At 47.3% G+C, this 24,721-nt stretch overlaps 1 protein-coding gene across 1 annotated transcript in view; it reads right to left on the minus strand.

The window, feature by feature from the left end:
* TRMT1 (tRNA methyltransferase 1) overlaps positions 1 to 24,721 on the minus strand; it is a 298,762-nt gene that overhangs the window by 167,997 nt on the left and 106,044 nt on the right. Inside the window, exons 5-6 of the mRNA XM_069604303.1 lie at positions 14,393 to 14,508; positions 14,166 to 14,278 (exon numbers count right to left, since the gene is read on the minus strand). Of these exons, the coding sequence (XP_069460404.1) occupies positions 14,166 to 14,278; positions 14,393 to 14,508 (229 nt within the window). The remainder of the gene's footprint in view (positions 1 to 14,165; positions 14,279 to 14,392; positions 14,509 to 24,721) is intronic.

A 24,721-nucleotide genomic window follows, 5' to 3' on the forward strand; every position in this document is an offset into this window, starting at 1 on the left:
TGGCCGCCGGAGCATTTCCTGTTCCGGTGCGATGACGTTGCTTCCGGTGCCGGTAATAACAGATCCGTTAATACCACTATGTTAATACAGGTACCACTATTTGGGGGATGGCGGAGGAGGGTGTTGGGGAGAATTCTCTGTATATGCTAATTTCCCAAACCTAGTGAGTCCCCCAGCAGCTTTGCTGGATTTTTGGGGTTTATTCTTTTCTCCTGCTAAGAGTGAGACTCGTTTCCTCCCACTCTTAGACATGATTTGAGTGTGTTCCTTTGACTGTGTCTGTGTTTTATGGGGTCTTTTATTCCATAGGGCTTCATGTGTTTTTGGGATGTGTGTTACACAGCACCCTCAGTGCAATAACACAGGGGTGTCATAGTGCCCCCGAACATAGACTCCATACCCTGGGACTGACTACTGTCTCCCAGGGCATGTAAAGTCACCATTGACTTTACTAGTCTTAAATTGTGAACAGAACCAATACAAACCATCATATTGTGGAAGTACTGGAAGGGATTATTAGATTGCCACTGGGTCTGTTTTTCGAGGGGGCACTGTGCAGTCCCCCCTCGTCGAGCTTCTGGCTGGTGGCAGTGGTTACCACGCAAAATATTCCACCAGAATATTTCCTATGGGATTGTCCCATTCATTTTAAACACACCACTATTTTGGTGCAATGTTAAAGATACCGCCGGGTTATTGATTTAATATTTATTCCCCGGTTGAGTCTTTTTGCCAGGGCTCGATTTAAAATGGCGTTTGTGTTCGCCTCTGTAACTCCAACCCAAGTCGAGCCCTTTGTTCCAGTTTTGGCGGGCTTCTGCACAGAAAGTGTCAGGACCAGGTAGCAGCTGCCGTCCCCCAACCACATAAGAGGCCACCACTGGGAAAGTGATGACACCATCAGATTCATCACAATACATATGTGTTAGGCAGAATTGCATGCAGTACCCTCTGGGACCACCATACACAATTAGGACTACAGCTGTAAGCAAGACCAACCTTTGGTATAAGTCTGTACCACACAGTTTTGTTGGTAGATAGCTGAGCAGCCAGGCCTATCTCAAGAGTGAATGTGAGCAGTACAAGCAGTTACATAAAGGACTTTCAATCACAGTGGCTCAAGTAGACACTTCTACTCAAGGTTTCTTGGTAAAAACACTCAATTTATTTACACAATCATTTATAAAAACATTTCACTAGAAGACAACTTAATATTATAGACCAATACACTTCAATACAAGTTTTTGAGACAGTTTGAGCTCGTCTGAAAAAGGAGTCAAGTGGCACTTCAGTTACTTAGCAGTGGGCAAAAAGGACAAAAGTAAGTAAAATAGATTATGTATACTTTCTAGGCAGTGCAAATAGTTTCAGTTCACCAGAATAGTTCAATTCAAGTCAATAGGACAGGCCAAAGTCAATGGGCTAGTGTTCTGGACAGGAAAGAGCAGTTCTGGTCTCAAACGGTAAAGTCTTTGCAAAAGTTCTCAGAAGTAGTTTATGTGGAAAAGAATCATTTGTGGGGTCACAAGCTGATTAAGCCTGCAAGTTGGGAAAGTTTCACAAACTTTCTCAGCGAGAGTGGCGTTCTCTCAATCGGGTTGGCACAGTACCTTTGTATGAAGAAAACAAATGTTGCTGAAGTTGTGGTTCCTGGCAGTTCCTGCAGATCTCGCTGTTCTTGAGCCTCAGTCGTGGGGGCAAGAGGGAGGATGTCGGGGGATCCTGCACTGCACAGGATCATCGAAGAAAGCAAACAAAATGGAGTCAATTCAGTTCCAGTAGCTCTAGATTCAAGAACAAGAACTGATGTCCCCCTCCCTGGTTAAACCTAACCAGCCTTGAGAATGGTATCCAGGTGTTTTATGAGTTGATTGGTCCCACCAACTCAAAGGAAGAAGCCGTCCTTGAAGGAGCTTCTCTGTCGAACGGAGTTTGGCAATTCGGACCTCCAGCAGGGCTTCACCGGGTAAACCAACGGTCCAGTGGTTGCAGCAGCCGTCCTCTTCCAGCTCATCTTTAGTTCTTTTGTTCCAGTGGTCGAATCTGCCTTCCAGTCCAAAAGACTCGCCTTTTAAACAGTTTTCTCCCTTTCATTCCAGCCTAGCTGTCAGCAGGGTGGCTGTTCTTGCCAGACAGTCAGCCAGCCAATCACGCCAGAGTGCATTCGGATCTCCTGGGAGACTAAGCACAGGGAGTTTCGGGCACCTCCCCTCACTTCCTGCCCACCCCAGACACACAGACGCCAAGGGCGGACTACAGTCCTGAAGCCGGCCAAAGGCACATGAACAAAGGGATCAAACCTGGTTTGGCACGCAGAGACAAGCACTAGAAGGACCTTTCCAAATAGAAATGGCAAAAAAAGAAGACCGGGGCCCATTTAAACAAAGGGGCTTAAAGCACAATCTTGAAAAACATGGCTGGTAGTTAGTTGTAAAACCACTGCCACCAGCCTTTTCAATAGGAAAGGGTAGCATTTGACTGCTACATGAGTGTTTAGACACAGGGGATACTATGTAACCCCTCCAGCACTCCATTGTAAGATGATGTGTGTGCTGGGTCTGTTAACTTGCAAACGACTAGTAAAGTCAACAGTAGTTTATCCCAGAGAAGGTATTTAAACCTTTGGGAAGTCTAAAGGACATCCCTGTGTCACTGCACTGAGGGCGCTGTGTAACACACATGAAAAGATGATGCCTATGGGAGGCATCTAAAACTCCAGAATCCGAGAACACAAATGTAAAACACATATCAAAACACATGAAAAAAGTGGGGAAAAAAGGCTCGCACTCTTTCCAGGTAAAAAAAAATAATCAAGTCCTCAAAATCCAGCAAAGTTGCTGGGGGTCTCCAAGGTGAAGGGAATTAGCACATTACTGAGAATTCTACCTAACAATAAGGTCTAAAGAAACACTTATATACTAATGTACACAGAAAACTATACCCAACCATCCATGCCTGGATGGCACAACACGACTTATGCCTCAAAGATGAAAAAAAACTGAACTACTCCTCATTGGCACCCAATCTCAGCTTAATTTACTTAATACTGCATACAAATCCTTTTCCATTGACAGGAACTCCATCACTGTCTCCAAAGAAGCAAAGTATATCTAGACTCCAGCCCATCACTAACCAGCCATGTCACTCTATAGTCTATAGCATCCGCAGCAGCACACACACCCACACCGCGAAACTTATCAATGCCTGCATACCCTTCCTGTCTACCAACAGCTGCACGACTTTCGCCAGAGCCCTCATACTACCAAGGATGGACTACTGCAACTCCCTCTTTGCGGGCACCAATGCCCGCAACATAATTGTAAATCATTCAAAACGCAGTACAAGCAGCCTTAAATATTGCCAAAAAAGACCACATATCCGCAGCAAGACGCAACATCCACTGGCTCACCATCCGAGAAAGCATCATTTTCCAAACATTACCACTAACCCACAAATGTATCACCAACATTGCCCCACCTACCTATCGAAAAGGTTCTCGAAGGCCTAATCAACCAGGCTCACTCGAGTTGCCTACTCACACTTACTCGTCACCCCCAATATAGGTGCCAGAAATCCAGAGGCAATAGCTTCCCGGTGTTTGCGGTCAGATCCTACAATGCTCTCCCTCTGGGCTTTAAGATCAGATGACTCCTATTGGTCCTTACGCAAGGGACTCAAAACCTGGCTTTTTTTCACAAGACATCAAAAACCACCAACGACTCTATATCTTCCCTCAAACTCAATCCTGAAACAACGCCATTCCACCCTGCCTTTATTGCCCACAGTGCACCTGCAACATACTGTACCAAAAACGACAATCTGTGGTACCAGCCTTACCTGTATCACCTGCACTATAAATGACGTAACCTTTCTGTAACTAAGCCTTCTTGTAACCAGCGCCCAGATGCCTCCAATTGTAAAAATAATGATTTATTGTATATAAACAAATCAAGAGAATTCTTATGAGAGGTAAATACCATTATAAATCATAAACACAATCATAAAAACCAACACAATACTTACACTTATGGTATGCAAACCCAAGTATTATTTAGAATAGCAGTATGCAATTCAAGGTGAGTAAATGGAGTAAAACCACATTAGTAGACTTTTAGAAGTACAGGATGTAATTCACGGTAAGCAACGGTAAGCAGTTACTTATTCAGTTTCAGGAATAATATAGTTATACCAACAATGTTTGGGTCCTCTTCGTTTTTTGGTGCAAAGGAGATTCCCCAAACACCCATACCATTTCGATCTCTGGAGTGCTCACTGAACGAAGGATAGGATCCAAGTATCCTGAAACTAAGAAGCCAAGTCGAGGAACCGCTGGTGACCCGCTGGAAGGTTTGGCACCATGAGCCCGCTGTCGTCCCGCTGGACCCCTCTGCATCAGATCATCCTAGAAGGTCTGCGAAGGTGCTTCGACCCATTGGAATAGTGGGACCAACTATTCTCTCCCCCTCCCAGAAGCGGCATCCATATCCACAGCCGCAGCATACAGGGGCCTGCCTGACCCTGTCTCACCACCCTGCCTGACCCTGATATGCCGGGCGCAACGCGGCATGAAAACGAGGCTCAGCCTCGATAAGCAGCATTAAGGCGAATTCTGCATCCGCCGGTAGGCGGACGCCGGCGGTCACACGAAGGCCATACTAAGGCCTGTTGGGTGCCTGTTTGGAGCCGTAGGAGCCAGGGGCCAGGACCTCTGCCCTTTCCACTCCAGGTTCTTCACAATTAGAAGGTAATGCCAATTCAAATTAGTTTTTATGGACTGCAGATATATACGAACTTTGGGATTAGATTATGAAGTTGTCCCCTGAAGCTGCCTCTTACATTGCTTGCTTACATTACACAAATAGACCACAACTGATTGTGTTCTGCCCTGATTTATGTTGCGCCTTTAGTCTTTGGCCCTTGCCTCTCACTGCCAATCTGATCTTAGGTGGCCCCTGTCTATGTACATGGTTGTTGTGCCACCCAGCTCTTATCTTTCACCCTGGTATCCAGGACGTTCATCATGCACATCAGTGTACTCCTCCCATTACTGTACACACTATCCCTTCGACTTGCCCAAGCTCTCCAGCTACCTACAGTAACAACCTCCACACTCTGGATTAAAATGGACCAGCCTTCCACCAGCACGTCATCCCCACGACCTCTCGCATCACCTAGAATAAGCCCAGCAGCACCCACTGTAGGCCATACCAACCAATACCTCAACAACCCTGCTTTATGGCTGGACCACTTTGCTAGGAAACCTACACCTAACCAACCCTGCCCCCTTTCTCTTAGAAATAAGAGACTAGGCACCAGATTCCGCCTACGCCTACGCCTACGCCACACCCGCCACACCACCAGGAAACAAACCCCCTTCTCTCCTGGATCTCTGTCAATTGCCTCCACATGCAAACCCACCACCACCGAGGTTAAACTGCCCATGTTCAAAGGTGCCCTCATTAATGCCAGATCCCTCACTGCACACGCACTTGACATAGCTGACCTCATCACCACGTCCGACCTTGACTTCTTAGCTATCTCCGAAACATGGCTTCATGCCGCATCTGGCCCCTTACTACCGTTAGCCCTACCGCCAAACTACGGCATCACACGATGTGACCGCTCCACCGCCTCTTCCAAAGGCGGCGGTGTGGCCTTCATCCATAAAAATTCTCTTGACCTAAGAGTGTTACCTGATTCCAAACTCACATCAGCCGAATTGCTGTCTGTTAAACTAGCACTCACACCTAACCAAACAGCCACCATGCACCTAATCTATAGACCCCCAGGACCCGCACCAACCTTTGTCAGTGAAATCTCCACTCTCCTCCTCAACAATACAAAGATCAATTCGCAAACAATCATCCTAGGCGACCTTAACTTAGGTCTTGGTGACTCAAAAGATCCTGTGGCCTCTGACCTGGAGATCGCACTATCTGACCTTGGCCTTACCTTATACATCCAAGAGCCTACCCATATTAAAGGTAGAACACTTGACTGGGTAGCTGGCTCCAATTGCAATATCAAGGTCCTTAACAATACCCCCTGTCTATGGTCTGACCATCACATTATAACTTTCAACATTGAAGCCACACCACGAATCCCCTCACCATTAGCCCCAGCTCTCCCAACTCGAAGCAAAAAAGATATAACCAAGGAGAAACTCCTCCCATTGTTACTCCCGTCCCTTAACACAGCCACCAACTCTTACTCTGATCCAACCTCACTAGCACACACCTACAACCAAACAATGCGAACTGCCATTGACTGTATAGCACCTCTCAAACTTAGAAAGGCTAAACCTCAAGCTTATCTTAACTCATGGTTCACACCACAGTTAAGATTGCTCCGCAAAGCCAAACGCTGTGCCGAAAATCGATGGAAAAGCCACCCCTCAGACGAGCATAAAGACAGTTTCCTTCTAGCCTCACTCTCCTACAAAGATGCCATCATCACGGCTAAAAAGGAATCTTTCAACAACCGCATTATTCAAGCCGACTCGAACACCAAGGAACTCTTTAAAATCCTAAGAGAGCTTGAAACTCCAGTCGCCCCCCCTGTCACATGCGTGAAAGATAGTAAATGGTGTGCCAACATCCAAGCAGCCTTACTAAATAAAATCTCCACACTACAAGACAAAATCAAAGATAAACAGGACAGCCTGAAGCGCGACAACCACGTTCATTCCCTCACTAAGGCCCCCTTGCCAGACTCTACCAATATCACACCATTCGCATTCTCTCCACTTACCGTGGCAGAGGTAGAAAATATAATTCTTAGAATTAAGCCAACTAACTGCCAAGGTGACCCGTGCCCAGCCCCTACTATCAAGGACTCAGCGCATGAGTTGGCCCCATTCATCACGGCCTTCATCAACTCCTCCTTTCAAACAGGTATTGTCCCAGACAATCTGAAGGACGCTTGGGTTATCCCACTGCTTAAAAAACCTTCCCTAGACCCTAACATTCCCACTAACTTTCGACCTATCACCACTGTACCATTTCTGCTCAAGATCCTAGACCGTGCTGCATACTTTCAGATCCAAAATTACTTGGAAACTAATAACTTGCTAGGTCTACGACAATCTGGTTTCCGCCCCAGACACGGGACAGAGACCGCATTATTAGACCTTAAAACTCAAATCGAGGTTCTAAAGGATCAAGGCAAACTAGCATTGCTACTACTTCTCGACCTTTCAGCCGCATTCGATCTGGTCAACCATCAGATCCTGTGCGAGCACCTCCATTCAGCTGCCAACTTCTCTTCCTCAGCTGCGGCTTGGATCAAATCTTTCCTGAGCAACAGATCCATGAGAGTCTTTGCCCCATCCGCAGCCGCGGACCCTTCCCCGATTCACTGCGGCGTTCCTCAGGGATCTTGTGTGTCACCTACACTTTACAACATTTTCACGAAACCACTCTTTGATGTGCTTGACTATCTGGGTGTCTCCTATACCAACTATGCGGACGACACCCAGATACTCATCCCCATCACTGGTGATTATCTAGGTGACACCAAGGCCCTTAACGACGTCTACTTGGTCATCCAAGCCTGGATGGCCCAACATCAGTTGTGCTTGAATGATGACAAGACGGAGCTCCTGATCTTGGGCACTGCACAACGCCTGAGCAGACTAGAGCCGTCCTATCAGTCATTCAACATAGATGGTAATATCATTTGTGTCTCAAAAGATACCAAAACGCTAGGCTTCTACCTTGATGCCACACTCTCATTAACCCGACAAACTAATGCTGTCAGATCTGCGTCTGCATACACATGCAAACTTATCGCAGCTTGCAGACCATTCCTCACTACGTCTAACAGCGTTACGCTAGCGAGAACCCTCATTATGGCTAAAATTGATTATTGCAGTGCTCTTTATCTTGGCACCAGCCAAGAGAACCTGAACAGACTTCAAACGACACAAAACAACGCCATTCGTGCTGCTTTAAACATTCCCCGACACCACCACATCACAGAAACCAGAAGTAAGTTAAATTGGCTACCTGTCAAACAGAGAATCTCACTCAAAACACTCGCCCTTACGCACAAATGCCTAGCCAACAAAGCCCCGATCTACCTTGGTAGTCGACTATCGCGCCACTCTACCTCACGACCTCTAAGAACAGCCCAATCCCACTGTCTAGCGATCCCCAGATTTAAATTGCAAAAAGCAGGGGGCTCAAGTTTCCCCGTCTTAGCTTCCAAGTTATGGAACTCCCTCCCTGTTTCAATTAGAGCGGAAGACTCTTTCAATACCTTCAAAGCCAATACTAGATCTTGGCTTTTCAACCAGCTTTAAGGCCGGCTTCGCGCCTCTTCCCGACCTACCCTGACTTGCCGACCGCTACTATCACCTATCAGCACTGAAACTACTGTACATATGTATATAATATCCTCTTGCAAATGTATATAATGATTCTTTGCTAGACTTGCATATCGGAACCCATGTGTAATGATTCTCTGTTATACCTGCATATCTGTAACCTTGTACAAATTGCGCCCTGATGCCTGTTGGTTCGCGCGTTATAAATAAATAAAAAAATACAAATACCTTCATCTTAACCTGCAAGTAAGCCTTTTTCAGAAGTGTCCCTGGGCCATCCAGTGGACTGACCAGCTTGCGCAGACGTTGGGCTTTGATGCCACCTCCGTTTCGAGGAGGCCCTTGAAACTTGGCACATTGCAAGCTCGGTGTTCACGGCACTCTCACACCGAATTTCGTACACTTGGCGTTCCCAGGTCTTGAGTAAAGTGAGAGCGCCTGAACCGGAGTTTACGCGGTTGCCGTGTCGCCCAGCCATGGTGACGAACGTTGCAAGTTCATTGCAGCTGTGGTCCTCTGCGCCCTGAAGTCTGCTACAGCAGAACTGGCCTGATCCATCCACCAGGAGCGGAGAAATCGCCACTGTCCCGTAGGGGAATCAACGCTGTAACTTCGTCGCTGAAAGCCGCAGAGCCACGAGATTGACGCATTTGAACCTACAACCGAAGTGGACTCGACGGTCGTAGGTTGGTCCAGAGTGCGCCAGGGGTCGGTGAGTAATCGTCACCCTAACAAGTGGCCCCCTAGTGAATCCATCCATTTTTACACACGAGTGGCCCCTGAGGGCCCCTCTCCTTTCCACTGCTAGTGCGAACTATTCCCATCTCTTGGAATCGACTCTGCCCTCAAGTGGAGGCCCTCCTCGAATGGTGGGAACCTATTCTGCATCACCTCACCTACCGTCCCGAGCTACTACAGCCCCTACAAAAGACCCTGCTTTGCCAATTTGAACTACTGTGTGCGCCAGCATCGCAAGAACATTTGAGCATTAGGGTCCTCTCATCTTACGGATTTGACTGCCTTTCAGTTAGGATTGTGTTTGATACAGAAGTGGCCTAAAGACTATTAGCACCGCTAGCTTCCTCTCTCGTTTAGGCTGTGGACCCATTTGGTGCATTCATCCTTTGGATCCAATGGGACTAAAAACTGGAAGGATGCATAAGAAAGGACACGGCATGGGTAGAGCATTCCCAAACCGCACAGCGGCAAGCTGGAACAAACTTCAGACCAGCCTTAGGCTGGAGACTAACCACATTACCTTTCGGAAGAAGCTTAAAACATTTCTTTTCAAGTAAACCTTCATGAGGAAATTCCTCTTATTTATTTGTATTGCGTCGGTAACTCACAAGTTTTGGGGCGCAGAAACAAGGACACAAGGACAAACATAAATGTGGCAGGACAGTTCCTAATAGAATCTCAAGATCAGTGGGTCAGGGGTGGCGATCTCAGTTGAATAGGTGCGTTTTCACTAGCTTACGAAAGCGTAAGTAGTTTGATTCTTTCCTTATGAGGACTGGCAGGCTGTTCCAGATACCTGCTGTGATGACTGGAAAGGATTTCCCCAGTCCGGACATGCGTTTGTGTGGCATTATTGCTATCCTGTTTTGATCCGTGGATCTTAAGGCACGGCTTGGGACATAGGGTCGTATTTTGGTTTTTAAGTGCCTGGTGCCTTCCCATGGATGCATCTGTGGCTATTGTAAGAGCCTTGAAGTGGATTCTACTTTCCACTTTGAGCCAATATAATTCCTTTCTCGAGCTACTGATGTGATCAAATTTAGATTTGCGTTTGATTATCCTAACCGTATTGTTTTTGATAATCTGGTACGCCTGTAGGCTTTTTTTGTTGGCTCCTACCATTAGTGCGTTCCCATAGTCTAGTCGGTATAGCATAGTTGCTCTGACTACTGTGGCACAGTTATTCTCAGATAGGTTGGGTCTGATGGCTCTGAGGAGTCTCGGATAGTAATTACATGTTTCCTTTATGTACTGAGTCTGAGCGTCTGCTCCTAGGGATGCTTCCATCATCATTCCCAAGGTTTTCACTTTCTCAAGTACTTTGATGTTTGTGTCTTTGATCTTAAAGTTTGCGTAGTCGTGGGATAATGAGTTTCTGGCTTGGGTGGATCCAAAGACCATCAACTCGGTTTTACTTCCATTCAGGCACATCCAGTTGGAGTCCATCCATTGTTCTATGATGTTATATATTCTGGGGAGATTGTCGTTGTCAGTTTTGTGGTCTCCACTAAGTTCCAATACCAGCTGCGTATCGTCCGCATAGTTGGTAAAGAATACATCTGAATGATCTAGGACGAAGCATAGATATCTAATGTAGAGGTTGAAAAGTAGTGGAGACATGCTGGCTCCCTGAGGGACCCCGCAGAGAATCTCCTTTTCCATGGAGAATTAGGCCGAGAACTGCTCTAACTACTCTGATACCTGTAACTGTCTTGTGACAGCTGTTTGTCTATTGTCCGCCTTTGTCTTCTCGCCTGCGCCCCGATGCCTGCGGGCTGTTCGGCGCAATACAAATAAATTGGTCTTGTATATATGGTTATAGATAGGATTGTATTGGTTTGATAGTATTACTGTGATTTTCTTACTGTGTGTTGAATTGCAAAGGCCTTGGAATAAATGGATTTGTATTTTTGATATTTATACACCTGACTGGGAGTGGTTTGTAAGTGTCCTTTACTCTGTGTGCTCATTGAGGTATTTCAGTCACCCTCACCCCTCCTGAGACCTAGTCTTGACCGCCGCCAGTGCTACCTTGATTGGTATGGCTTGTCCAGGTTACCCTGTTCCAAGAAACTAGGCTGGCCTTCTGAACCTCTGCCCACAAGGTCAGAGTTCAGAAATCCATCTTAACACCAATACAATTCCCCAGTGAGAAAAGCAAGGCTAAAAGGCAATAAGGTGAGTCCCTCAAGCCTAAACAGTACCTCTGGTTAGAAGAGTGGTCCAACTGGATTCTGTCTTGCTACAGCGGTGCAGACCATGGTTACTGAGCCTCAGTCGTGCGGACAAAAGAGAGGACGTCTGGAGGGCTTGTGCGGCAGTACTCGGGGGGGGGGGGGGGGGGGGTCGTCAGCAGCTACAGGCTTTTTTCGATTCAGCGGGACTTCAGGGTTTCAGCGCTTAGCCAAGAGCACAGATGTGGATCTCGGACACTGGTGCGACTTCCTTCACTCCCTCGTTCCTGCACTCTGGTGAGAGGACTCTGGATATGGAGGTCCTGCTTCTGGAGGGTCCTTAGGGGACTCCTGGAGCTTCTACCCGGATTCATTCTGCAGCATACGTTGCAATCGACTACGGACACTTGACCCTGGTATTGGGCTCTCGCAGCAACGGAGAAGCACAGCAAGTCAGGGATGGTGATCCAGTGGAGTTTGTCTCAGGGAAGTCATTCCGTCCGTAGCTTCTCTGTCAAGGTGAAAAAGGAAGTCAGCACAGCAGCAGGGCTTCACCGGGCAATTCAAAGGTCCAGGAGGTTGCAGCAAGCTTCGATCATTGTCTCTTCATTGGGTGTCGACTCAGTGGTTGACTCTGCCTGTAGTCCCAAAACCCTCGCATTTTAAGTACGTTTTCTCCCATTCATGTACAGCCTAGGCTGTCAATCACGCAGTAGGGTGGCTGTCCTGAAAGGACAGTCAGCCAATCAGGACTGATTGCATTCAGGTATTCCTAGAGACAAAGGACAGGGGAGTTTCGGGAACCTGCCTTACATCCTGCCTTTCCAGACGCACTGGAGCCAGAGGCGGGCCTCAATGCTGAAGCCTGCAAAAGGCAAAACGAACAAAGGGCTCAAACCTGGCTCAACACGCAGAGTAAAACCCAAGAAACACCTCACAAACAGAAAATGGCAAAATCAGTCAGGGGCCATTTTGCAAAACGGTCACCCGTGGGTGCTGTACTGCAGCTGAGGGTTCAGCCTGCTGTAGAAAAGCACAATGATAGCACATTTAAACCACTGCCACCAGCCATTTAAAGTAGCGAGGGTAACAGAAAATGTTACATGAGAATATAGTAGAAGGGGCTACTAGGTAACCCACCCCTCAACCCCCGCAGCACTCCTCATAAAATGGGGTGTGCTGGACCTACAAAGAGAAAAGGCAAGTCAAGTAAATTTCACTTAACTATTCTTGGGAACTGTAGTTCACCCAAGAAAAGGTATTCAAACATTAAGAGAAATCTAAAGGATTTCTCAGTGACACTGCACTGAGGGTGCTGTGTGTCACTTTATAAAAAGTAGATGCCTATGGAGGTTGTCAGACTCCAAAAACAGTGAAAACACAAAATCCAAATCAGGTAAAACACGTCAGAGTGAGAAAAGGGTCTCACTCACTCCAGGGTTCAATTTAAAAAGTACTAAGTCCAGCAAAAGCGCTGGGGGTCTCTAAGGTTGAAGGGAATTAGCACAGAAAGGGAAATTTGCCCTAACAATATGCATATCTTCTTTCAGGAATGATAGTTACACCCATATTACTTTTCTGAATAATGTAACAATTCGAAGGTAAGCATTGGGAGGGAGCATGGGTGTTGTGTCGCAGGGGGGGGGGCGACGGCGACATGGGTTTGGCGGGGGGAGGGAGTAGGACATGGTTTGCGGGGGCCCAAGGCTGTCTGTGACCCGGGCCCCCAAAACTGTTAAGATGGCACTGTCCGAGGCCCCCCTTTCGTCACCACGACCAAGGACTAGGAGGCTGGGTTTTGCAGCCGTGCGGTAAACTTACCTGAAGGTGTTCGAGTCGCTCCTTTGCTTTTGGAGCACAGTTTCTACTGTTTGGGTGTTTACCCATTTGCAGTCGCCCAGGCCTCACAGCCAATGACCCTCCAGGAAGGCTTCTAAGCTCATGAACCTTTTTGCAAGACAATGTAACTTGTTAACTGATTGTGCTAAGAAGATTTGCATCAGAACTGTTGTATTCCTATTGAATCGGGCAGTGTTGGTTTCCTAACAGTAATTCCTCTGAACCTCTTGGCTTAGGCATTGCTGGTTTCCCTCCAAAACCCAAACATACCTTCCTTCTTATTAGGGAAAAAGATGACCTAAACCTTATAAGAGTTGCTACTAGTATTGCTTACTTGTGATTGTTGCCCTTTACCATTATTGAAATTACATAAACTTGAGTACTGCAGAGCAGATTTACAATAAGTGCTTTTACCAACCTTAACTGAAGCCACTCCATGTGTGGATAAGAAAAGTATACAACTTACTTAACATGCTTTATTTCCTTACTATTCTAAATGAACTTTTGATGTTGTTAGTTGATACAAGATGTCTGAGTTTATAACTGCCTTGTGTGTATATATAAAATAAATCAGTATTCAATATAACGGCAACTGTGTGTTTCTCTGTGTCCATGCATGTTCAATTTCCTTGTACTCTTTTACAGCTCACATTCCTTGTCCCAAGATAAGCCTGGCTGCTCTGCCACTCTACCAACCTCGGGTAGTACCAGCCTGTATTAGAAGTTGGGGGCTTTAACACCAAGGGTTACGTTTTGTAGAGTCCAAAACCAATTGGTCTGAAGAAAAACATACTTAACAGGTGTCGAGCTAACCAGGCTCTTCTACACCACAAGCAGGAGCTAAACCGCTCCAAGCTCCCCTCAATTCCGAACCCTGCGATAGTCTTAGGAACTATTCAGCTTCCCCACAAGCGTGAGCAAAAAACAAGGGAAGTAAAACAGAGGGCTTTACTTGCCTCCAAAATATTTAGTCAGCAAGCAAGCCATAGCAAAATGAAAGGGTGTCCCATTGAAGTATCTAGGAGGAAAGCAACAACTTTCTAACAGTAACAGCACAATAGAATATCACAGAAGCAGCTGTGACTCACCATTTCATGGCAGAACCTGGCCTTGATAGACATGGCACCATACTTGCTGTAACAAGTTTCCCCGCTGTTGCCGGCCATAACTGCCATGTCTGTACATGTGACACACAGCAAACCTGAAACACACAAAAAAGAAGCGGGTTGTTGCAGCTGAGCATCTGAACTGGCACAAGGATTGGGGCTGCAAGTACATTTGGAAACACAAGGGATCAAGACCACAGGACGCGCACCTCCGTCACTGAGCGCCTGCACCGCTGCATCAAGGAAGACCGAGGGACTGCCGTAAGGGTCAAGGTCGATGACATCAAAATGCTCCTTGGCCTCTCTGTGTTCATACATCAGCATCCTGCAAGGGGGAAGAGAGGCCACAGTTGAGAAGAAGCAAAGCCTGAGTACATCAATAACAAGGGGCACAATGACTACCAGTAGTGAAGGATCGCATTGCACCAATGTGGTGAGCTGTGGGCACCTTGCAGCAAGCGGGCACAGGTGCAGCCATTAACCCATTTCCCCCCAACAACAAAAAACACCAGACTATAGCATTGGCTGAGGCCATGGCAGGATACCACAGAGCACATGTTCGGTAAGTTCTTCTAAAGTCCAACTGGTGTGGGACTTCATAGGACTTACCTCTTGGTATTAGGGCCCCAACTCTTCAGATAGGCCTGTACTACACAAGTCGATGGAGTGGCAGAGCAGCAAGGCTTATCTTAGGAGAGAGGAATGTGAGCTGTAGAGGAGTACAATCAGTACATATATAGACCCAAGAAAACAATTAATTAAAGATATATATATATATATATATATATATATATATATATACACATACATACACACACACACACACAGCTCTAAAATGCAGCAACTATCAGTAACATTGAATTAAAAATAGAAGAAAATTATAGAAGGGACAATAATGCAGGCGAGTAAGTTTTCCTATGCTTTACATATCCAGCGCACAGAGTGACGTCCGTTAAGGTCAGTAACCGCACTTGTGTGCATCACGTTTGTAAAATTGAGTTTGGAGGGAAAGTTAAGTTCAGACAGAACACAGCTAGCAACTGTTAATAGGTAACCTCTCCCAGACGGGTGTAGGCAGTCTGTTTCCAAACTACAAAAGTGTTCACAATTAAGCTTTATGGAAGAACTAACATTGCCAAAGCCAGTAGGATCAGAAAAAGGACATTTGGGAAACCAGCAATGCCACAGTCAAATGAACAGTTCCAGTTCTGATGAAGATCTTCAGAGGAAAGGTTATTCATTTAAATGTATTTATATTGCGCCTACACACAAGTCCATACGCATAGAGGCACTGATAACTAAGCAAACCCAAAAACGTAAGGCAAAAATACACAAAGAGAAACATTCGTTCAAAATGAGTCTTGAATTGGTGGCCGGGGAAGTACTATTCACATGGTCATATAGACTCAGAAATTAAGACAAATTAGTCTGGCCACAACCAATGATGATACAATCAGTGCCAATTTCCAGCACACCAGTCTTTAATTTGCACCCTTCGTGAGAATCCAAGATCCCGGGCTCTAACACAGCCATGCCCAACTTTGGAACGCAACCAAAAAAGATAATTGTTTTTCAGCACCTCTCTGAATTCCATTCGTTCGGGTTTATTTACATTGATAATAACAATGTTTCTTTGATCCATCACAAGACCTTTTAAAATAGGTTCAGTTACCTCCGACATACAGGACTTCTTTACACGAATATCCTTACCAAATGGTCTAAGAATCTGTTTAAATATGGATCTAGATGTATCCAGAGATTTGTGGGGAGAGAGCAAAGAACTTCCTGAAGGACCTCACAGGACAAAGCCGCAGTGTTGAGCAATGCAGGTGCATAGGAGAAGCTGCCCGACTAATGTAGCACACTCTGCTACATCCATGCTTCGTGCCCATTAGAACAGAGGTACGGCCCCTCTGCGGCAAAGCCCTCGCAGGACAAGCCTGTGGTGTTGAGCGATGCAGGTGTTGGGCGACAATGGGGTTGTGGCGTAGTCAGCAAGTGTGGACGACCTCACCCTCCTGTCTGTGGCCACCAGGTAAGAAGTTACAGGGAGAGTTAGCTTTCTGCACTCCACGCAACCCCCTGACCTGGTGGCCCTTTTCATTCTTGCACTGGCGTTGTTTTCCCCTGCAACCGGTCCTTTCTGCCCCCCTCGTTCCCTGCTCACTTGCGCTCCCTCGCATCTTAGCTCGCATCTTAGGTCGCGTGCGCTTCCTCCCATCTAGGGTGTGTACGCTACCTCGCATTTCTCGATTGCGTGTGCTCCCTCGCATCCTAGGTCACGGGCGCTCTCAGGCTGCCTGCGCTCCCTCGCAACTCTAGGCTGCATGTGCTCTCTGCTCGGCCGCGCACACCCCTCCTGACCGCTGGACCCCCCGCATTTCCTGCAGCCCCTCTCCATCCCCCTTTCCTAGCCCCCTTCCCCTGACCTATTGTCTACTGTTCTTAAGTTTTTGTTCCACGCCTGCTGTGCCCACTCTTTACTTCTAGGCTATGTACTACATCCGATTTTCTGTCCTGTGTGCCCCTCCACCTTCCGCGTCGCCCCCCCTGCCCTAGTGTTTCCTCCCACCTGCCTGCTTCCCAGTGACCCCCTCCTACTTCCCTTCTCCCCACCCCACTCTTCCTTCCTGCATCCTCTATGGTGCTCTCTGTCTCGCCTATCTTTTCCAACTGCTTTTCTATCGACTATACTATCCTTCTCACCAAGTCTGGCAAGAAGAAGGTCAAGAGGGACATCCTGGTCTCCAACCAAGGCCTCCCTATCGCTGATACCTACACCAGTGCTTCCTCCAGACAGACCCTCACCACCATTCTCTTTGTTGTTCCCTCTCCAGGACCCTTCCACTCCTCTAAGACCATTGTTAAAGTTTACCTCAACTACACGAGTGATGGTTGCTTAGCTTACCATAACTGTCGAATTTCAGGTTTTTTTTTGGTTTTACCTGTAACCATAACGTCCCTGTAACAACGTTTTTCCATTGAATTTCATAGGTTTTTGCTAGCGCAACTTAGCCATAACGTCCCTTTAACAATGTTCATAGGTTTTTGGTAGGGCACTTTAAGCAGAACGTTGCTTTAGCATAGCGTTTTCTGTCAAGAGGATAGGTATTTGGTACGGCAACATGACCATAACGTCCCGTTAACAACGGTTTGTTACCGATTCCTTGGCTGCCCTCATGATAAACGTGTGGAAAGGGCAAATTGTCTGGTGTATGTATCCATTTACGCTACCCCTTACTTTTCCGAATAGTGTTGGTGTATCGTAGCAATGACAGATGTACACTGTAAATGTTATTTAGTGGGTCAGTAGGCTCTATTTTTGTGTTAACAGTGCATGGTAAATCTGTGCCTCACACTACTGGCCGAGATGACTACAGATGAGCAATATGGACATTTTCTAGGGAGACTGCACCTGGTTGGCATATGTGCAATCACACTGCAAGTATCCGCAGGACTCCATTAGTGACTGCATGTCCGCATCTTCGAATGCACTTTTAAGTAGTTGTGGAAGTGCACTGTAATGTAGTAGGCTGGAGTCGGGTATCGGGTTAACAATCAACTTTTATTACAGCGTTCACATCACTCGAAACAGACCCGCTGAACAAACATAGGAGGTAGCGTCTGCTTACTCTGGAAGTACTCTAGTTGCGAGGATGAATACAGAAAAGAAAATCAGTTCGGCGTTGTGGTTACCCGGGACCCTAAAGGTACTCCCACCTCTTGGAGTTGTAAAGTAAGAAATACACCTAAATAATGCTTTGCCGCGGATGCTAGCTAGCTGCTCTTTAGTCAGCCGTCCAATCTGGTATTCCGCAAAAAAAATGCACTTTCTCCAGCCAACGACATATGGCTTCCTTTCTCAGCTGGTCCGCCTCTCTGTGGGCGAAAAGGGTACAGAGCCCCTCGATGCCTGCCCTTTCGTCTCCTAGTATGCCCAATGGATATCACACGGAGATTCGCTCCACTACTCTGGTTTCAGGCCAGGTCTGCTGCTGAAATGAGAGACAGCCTTTGAGTTCCTGTTTACAGACTTTAACCCAAACTCCACCCCTCCCATCCAATCAGCCTCCACCCGTCCCTCCCTCCGTTTCCTCACACCTGAAGTGAGTTTCCCTCCTCCCTTCCGCCCAGATCAGAGTTCTGTTTCTAACTTTGGCATGTGCCACCCCTCGCCTCTGTGTGGACCCGCAATTATACGGTAGGGCTGTTTTATGTCTATGTAGGGTTCTCCTTTTCATTTAGTTTTTCCGGCCTCCCTGGTTCTGTCCCTCGTGGTGGTTTCTGGGACATGTAGTACGTAAAGGGGTTGATTCAGCTCTAGGGTTCAGGCTTTCCTCTACTGGACGGGTCAAATCGTCAGTCCTTCCCTTTAGGACTGGTGCCTCGCGAGTTTGACGTTGGTCCGCTGTGTTAACCCCCCTCCTGCCTGGTCCGGATCGTTGGACCTGTAGCTTCCACTGATTCCATTGCCTCAGTGACCTTCTCACACACACGCGTTTCCGTTCCACACCTAGACCCATGCATAGGTCATCCACTGTATGCTGGTAACACCTGTCGCCAGCCCTTCGGATTCATGCAGTAGGCTACTGCATTTAAAGTACCAATGCGACTTTGTGGGTGGCTCTGCAAACCTACCAATGTGTGGCTAAAGCGCTCCTAACTGTATAACGGCCACTGGTAAACAAGGAACACCAATCTGCAGTGTCACGTGGGCATGTTAAATGTTGCATTACTTCGATTTATCTGCTGCTTGCCTTTCCATGAAACGGATACATTGTGTCTGCACTCAGCAGTGTGATGGAAAGTATCAAGAGGTCGCCTGCCGGTCGTACAGTTGAAGAAAACATGTAACTGCAGGTCAGACAGTTTGTAGTAAGTCTGCAAAATGGCAAAGCTGGTGCACTATGTTTACGCACATACTAGTGCATGTAAAGGCAAGTATGGAAACAGCAGACTATGCAGAACGCAAACAATCTAAGTGGTGGTTAGAAAAGCGCCATAGCTGCATGGGTCGCACAAAATAAATGGCTTCCTGCTGCACGTAATGAAGCTGTATTTCGCCTTGTTGTAAACATTCTTGTATTCCACAATTTAAGTACATCCGTGAATGCTACCCTTAACATTAATGGCGTAGTGTTTGTACTGCATGTAACGACAACTGAAATGAAAGCACAAGGGACCAGTGGGCAGGCTACCGCCCTTCCAACAATTACGTAGGGTACTTTCATGTACAGCATTTGCCATATCTGCTGCGGGCAACAAGAGGGGTACTCCTGTAGGGCAGCGGAGCTGTAAAACAACCTTTGCAAACCATATGCCGCGCTACAGACCCTTACCCTGCAAAGTGTATTGTATTGTGCATGGACTGAAATGCGCTACTGTATACTGGGAAGGTACTTGGAAGTGTGTGGGAACGGTCCTTACAGGAACATTACAATGACTGGTGCCTATGTAGGTTAGGGCCACCCAATAATTCCATCGCCCGGCACGTCCCCTATAGTATCCATGCAGGTGCTGCCTCTTTCCTGCCATTCCTTGTGTGGCATGTGTGAGAACACCATAATAAATGAAAATAAACTGGGAAAGGAAAAAAGGTAAATAAAGAAAGCACCTTTCACAGATCAACAATGGAATAGCCAATGCACGCACGCAGAGCGGGAGGCGTGGCAGTGTGCTAAACACTGCAGTTCAATCGGTTAGAAAGGGGGTTGCTGTACAAAGAGGTTTCTTTATGTGTTGCAGAGCGTTTTGAAGAGTGTCAGTGCGCAACCCTTACTACAACAAAAAAAAAAAATCACTACTTTCAAGAAGGGCACCAAGCCAATTTAGATGGGGTGTGCAGAAATCGGGATGGCAGGCATTGTAAGATGAACGTTATAGCTGGGGAAAAGTATTCGTTCTGGGAAACATCATATTCCCATGGGCAAAGTATGACATTGGCACACGTCGAACAAAGGCACAAATGCACTTCTTTGCAATGTACCACGCTGTCTGCATTCACGGACAAAATAGAAAATAACGCTGCCACATCGGTGGCTCCATAATGCGATAGAAACTTATGCAAAAGATCGAAAACAAACATGTCCTGTGTAAGTGCCGCCTTCATCCCAAATGGCACTGGAACGCGTGTAACATGCTGTGCAATTTTCCCTCCACAATGAACACCAATAATGCCAGCATGATTGCGTGCCACCAAAAGTGTCTCACAGACAAACCAAAATCAGTCACTTCATTGTAGGTGCTCCATAGCACTACACATCCACGATAGATTCCAAAATGAGCAGCCACTGCACAGTGTTTTGCATTCACTTTAATCAATGTATTTCGAACGCCCATAGAACCCGCACGCTGTGGCTCCTGATACCCACAGCCATAAGCGCACCCTCTGCATTTCTGTCCACAAATACACCGTGTACCACAATCTGTGCGTACACGCCACACCGAAAAACCTTATTGACCAATCCCGTCGCCTCTACAGGCCCATTTCTATGGCCGTCACCTCCAAAAGGGGCATATCTAACACATGCCACCCTGCAACTATCGCGACATTCGTGCACTTTTCGTGCTGTGCGCGCGTGGGAGTGGGGGAATAACTCAACCAGGATAGGGGACATTGTCAGTTGTGGCTCTTAAAAGTTCTTTTTTTTAAAGCAACTTTTTGTGCAGTTTTTATAAATATTTCTGTGTTTTCTACGGCAGCTCACATTTTTACAATAGGGTCTTCACTGCAGCCTGTAGATTGTGAAAGAAAATGTCATTGCCACTGGTCGACAAAGACATGCATTTCCTTTGAAAAGGTGTATATAGCGAGAACAAATGTCATTCTCACAGGAGAACATCCCAGCAGCACTCAAGAAGTCACACATGCTTCTGTTGATGAGACCCCTTCAGACTTCTGGCTGGCGACAGGAATCATTGGAATAGTTCCACACTATTCTCAGTGGTACACATGAGAAAAGCCCCTTGGCAGTGGGAAAAATGTGCTGGCCATGCGCTGACATTCTACAAGCACTCTGCCAAAACAGCACGCTTCTACACTGCGCCACAAAGCCTCCATTCCCTCCAAACCGATTGCCAAAAAAGCCTTCTTGGATGGCATACACGACCAGATCTTCCACCAAGGCATCACCCACGATGAAAACTGTGCGTACTGCCATGTTTGCCAGACGCACTACACAAAGTAACAAATAATTGTCGTCCTTTCCTGTGACGTACACCCTGAGCACCCGATATTCCCGTGCTTACTGGCCACCACGGTGAGAAGCACACAATGTGGCACGTGCCTTTCCCCAATTACTGCAAGGGCCTCACCCCGGTGAAGGAGGACTCCTCCATATTGGTGCCCTTTCCTGTGACGTACACCCTGAGCACCTGATTGACCAAAGGCCATAGTCCCATTTCCATTGGCCAGCGTCATGCCGCAGTCCTGGAAGCATTGGCATAGATGGAGATTCCTGTGTTGGACTGCTCCGGTCCAGTCCTCACCCAAGATGGCTTCCACTGTCTTTACCTGCGGTCTGTGACGTCTGCACATTGCGTTGTATCTGTCTTTGGAAACTCGCTGTTCTGGTTTCGCTTTTGCAACTGTGTTCATTATTCCTTGCATCCACTTCTGGACCATCCTTGTTTTTCCCCCAACTGGAGCTCCCTATTCCTTCTGCCTTCTGTGTCCTCTGTATTCTCCCCTTCTCGGTTCGCTTTAGATCCTTCAGTCTTTTCGGTGCTTTTGCTGTTTCCATCACCCTAAGCTCCGTATTTCCCGTTTATCCACCAGTGTTTTCCGCTGGGTTTGCTTTCTCCTTCCCCTTTTCTTGGCTTAACTGCCACTTGTTACCTGTTACGGTTCTCCCTCTCGGGGAACTGGTCATCTCTCCTGTCGTAGCCGTATTCTGCGGTTGCAGGGCTTTACCGTTGCGCTCTTATTTACATTTCTGGGGAAGCAGTGGTTTACTTTAGCCATATCGCAGCAACGAGAGATCTCTTTCTCGTCTGCATTCTGTTTTACCCGTCTGTGCTCGCCGCCTTCTCAGCATTCTATCTGCAAAAGTCTCGTTACTTACCTGACAGACTCTCTCTCTCTCACTCTCGGATTCCGGTCCTTTCGGAATACGTTGCATCAGTTTCTTTTTCCACCTCATCTCTTTGACATAGTCTTACCTTCAGTCCCTCTCCTGCTACATGCTGACAATCTTTAGACTTACTCCTTCTGCATCACGCCAATCACATCTTGCTACGAAAGGATTCTGCCCTTACGATCACCTTTTGGAAGAGGACAGTATCGTAGTGTTCAAGAACTATGTACCTATTGTTATCCACGAGAATCACTCACCATCCTACCAGGGTTTTTTGGTGCTTGGAGGATTATTCCCTAGTATTGGGCCGGGCTCCCTAGGGTTCCCTTTGGTGTGGGTTCTCAGATCCCACCAGGGTGGCCTCTGGAGGAGCTCGTCCTTATTTGCACGACAAGAAGAAGAAGGTTACGAAGGGGAAACCCAAGGAAGATCGAAAGTCCCGATCAAGAATCTCAGAGGACTCTCAACATAGTACTTCAAGACAGAGGTGAGGAGGAGTCTCGGGAGGGTTTGCCAGTTTCGGACAGCCAGCATGGTGAGAAGCGCAGATTGTGGCATGTGCCTTTTTCCATGTACCGTGAGGGCCACGCCCCAGTAAAGCAGGGGTCCTTCTTCCTATTGGCGCGCCTTCCTGTGACACACACCCTGTGCACCACCTGGTAGGATAATCGCTACAATCCCATTTCCATAGGCCAGCATGGTGAGAAGAACCGAATGTGGCACGTGCGGGTCCCCAAAGTATGTTGAGGGCCGGGCCCGAATGAAGCAGCAGTCCATCTTCCTATTGCCGCACACCCTAAGCATCCGATTGGACAATCCCCACAGTTCCATTTCCGTGGCCGCCAGCCGCAAAATCCCCAGTTGTGGCTTTCGTGCTGTGTGCGGGCATTGGGGAATAACTTTCAACTGGGGTAGGGGGAGTTCGTGGTAAGGGCCTTTTTCATTTATTTTAGATGCTTCTACAGAAACACCTTTTTTTGGCTTTTATTAGCTTTTGTGTTTTCTTGTGCTCACATTAGTACAGTAAACTTTAACCGCATCCTGTAGACAAGCAAACAAAACTGCATTGCCAATGGGTGACAACAAAATGCCATTTTCTGGGAAAAACTCTGGATTTCCACAACTAATTAGGTAATTGTTGCAGAAGAACATCCACGAGTGGACAAAAAAAGTATACATGCTTCTGTTGATGAGACACCTTCCTGCGTCTGTCTCTGAACATCCATGAGCGGTGGCCCATACTCTTACTGGTATTATGGGTGGGAAAAAACATCCTCACGACATCCAGCAATCTCCTCAGTCTACAGAACAAATCTAAGGAAGCCAGGTAACCCATATGCATGCCACCATAGTGGATGACGATAATATCTACTGCTGCAAAAGTGGCAAGGTCTTAGCAAAGGGCATGCATATCGGTGAAATTGAACTCATACACAGCGTTCCACAATGTGTACACTCCTTTCAAACCAAAATTGCTGTCAGTGACTTTGCAGGGCATAGGTGTGCAGATCTATATGATATGTTATTTGTAACGCGCCTATACACAAGTGTTTCAAGGCGCAACGAGGTAGGGGGAGGGAACAAGGGAAGACAGACAACGATCCTACTAGGCCAAGTGTCATTCAGATCGCGCAAGGGTAGAGGGGAAGGGAAAAGTGCAAGGGAAAGGGAGAGGGGAAAATGCAGTAAAGGGGGAAGTAGAATAACAAGATAAATAATAATAAGGGCTAACTGGTGGCAAGTGCAAGGTAAGTGCAGACAAGTGCTGGGAAGGGGGGCTGTAGGGATACAGAGACAGTGCCGCAGTGCAGGGGTTGCCAGGGAGGCAGTGCAAGGGGAGAGTGGCTGGGCCAAGGGCCGGGATTGGTGAGAGTGGCCCAGTTGCAGATTCAGTGCAATTTCAGTCAGGAATTTAGCAGGGGAGAGGGGGAAAGAAAGCAGAAGCAAAGAGGAAGGTTTTGGGGTGCTTCCGGAACCAGAGATGGTACTCCTCAAGTTTCAGGGAAGCAGGAAGGTTGTTCCAGAGGGAGGCCCCTGCCGAGGAGAGAGATCTACCCCCAGCTCGTTGCTTGGAGAAGCGGCTGACCCTGAGGGAGTTGGAGGCGGATGAGCGAAGAGCACAAGAGGGCAGATATTCAGGAAGAGAGAGTTGAAGGTATTTTGGCCCCAGGCCGCAGAAGGCCTTGTGTACAATGCAGAGGGTTTTGAACTTAATCCTCGCAGCCACTGGGAGCCAGTGTAGGGATTTCAGACCTGGAGAGATACGATCCCTGGGCTTGAGTCCAAGGACAAGTCTCGCAGTCCTGTTCTGGATGAGTTGCAGAGGGCGGAGAGTAGAGGTAGGCAGATTTAGATAGAGGCTGTTACAGTAGTCCAGCTTAGAGAGAACTAGGGCTCTGGAGACGGTGAGCTTCTGGGGGAAGGAGAGGAAAGGAAGAATACCTCTGAGGAGGTGCAGCTGGT

Source organism: Ambystoma mexicanum, chromosome 3q, assembly GCF_040938575.1.
Source record: "Ambystoma mexicanum isolate Mex_15411 chromosome 3q, UKY_AmexF1_1, whole genome shotgun sequence".
Classification (NCBI taxonomy): domain Eukaryota; kingdom Metazoa; phylum Chordata; class Amphibia; order Caudata; family Ambystomatidae; genus Ambystoma; species Ambystoma mexicanum.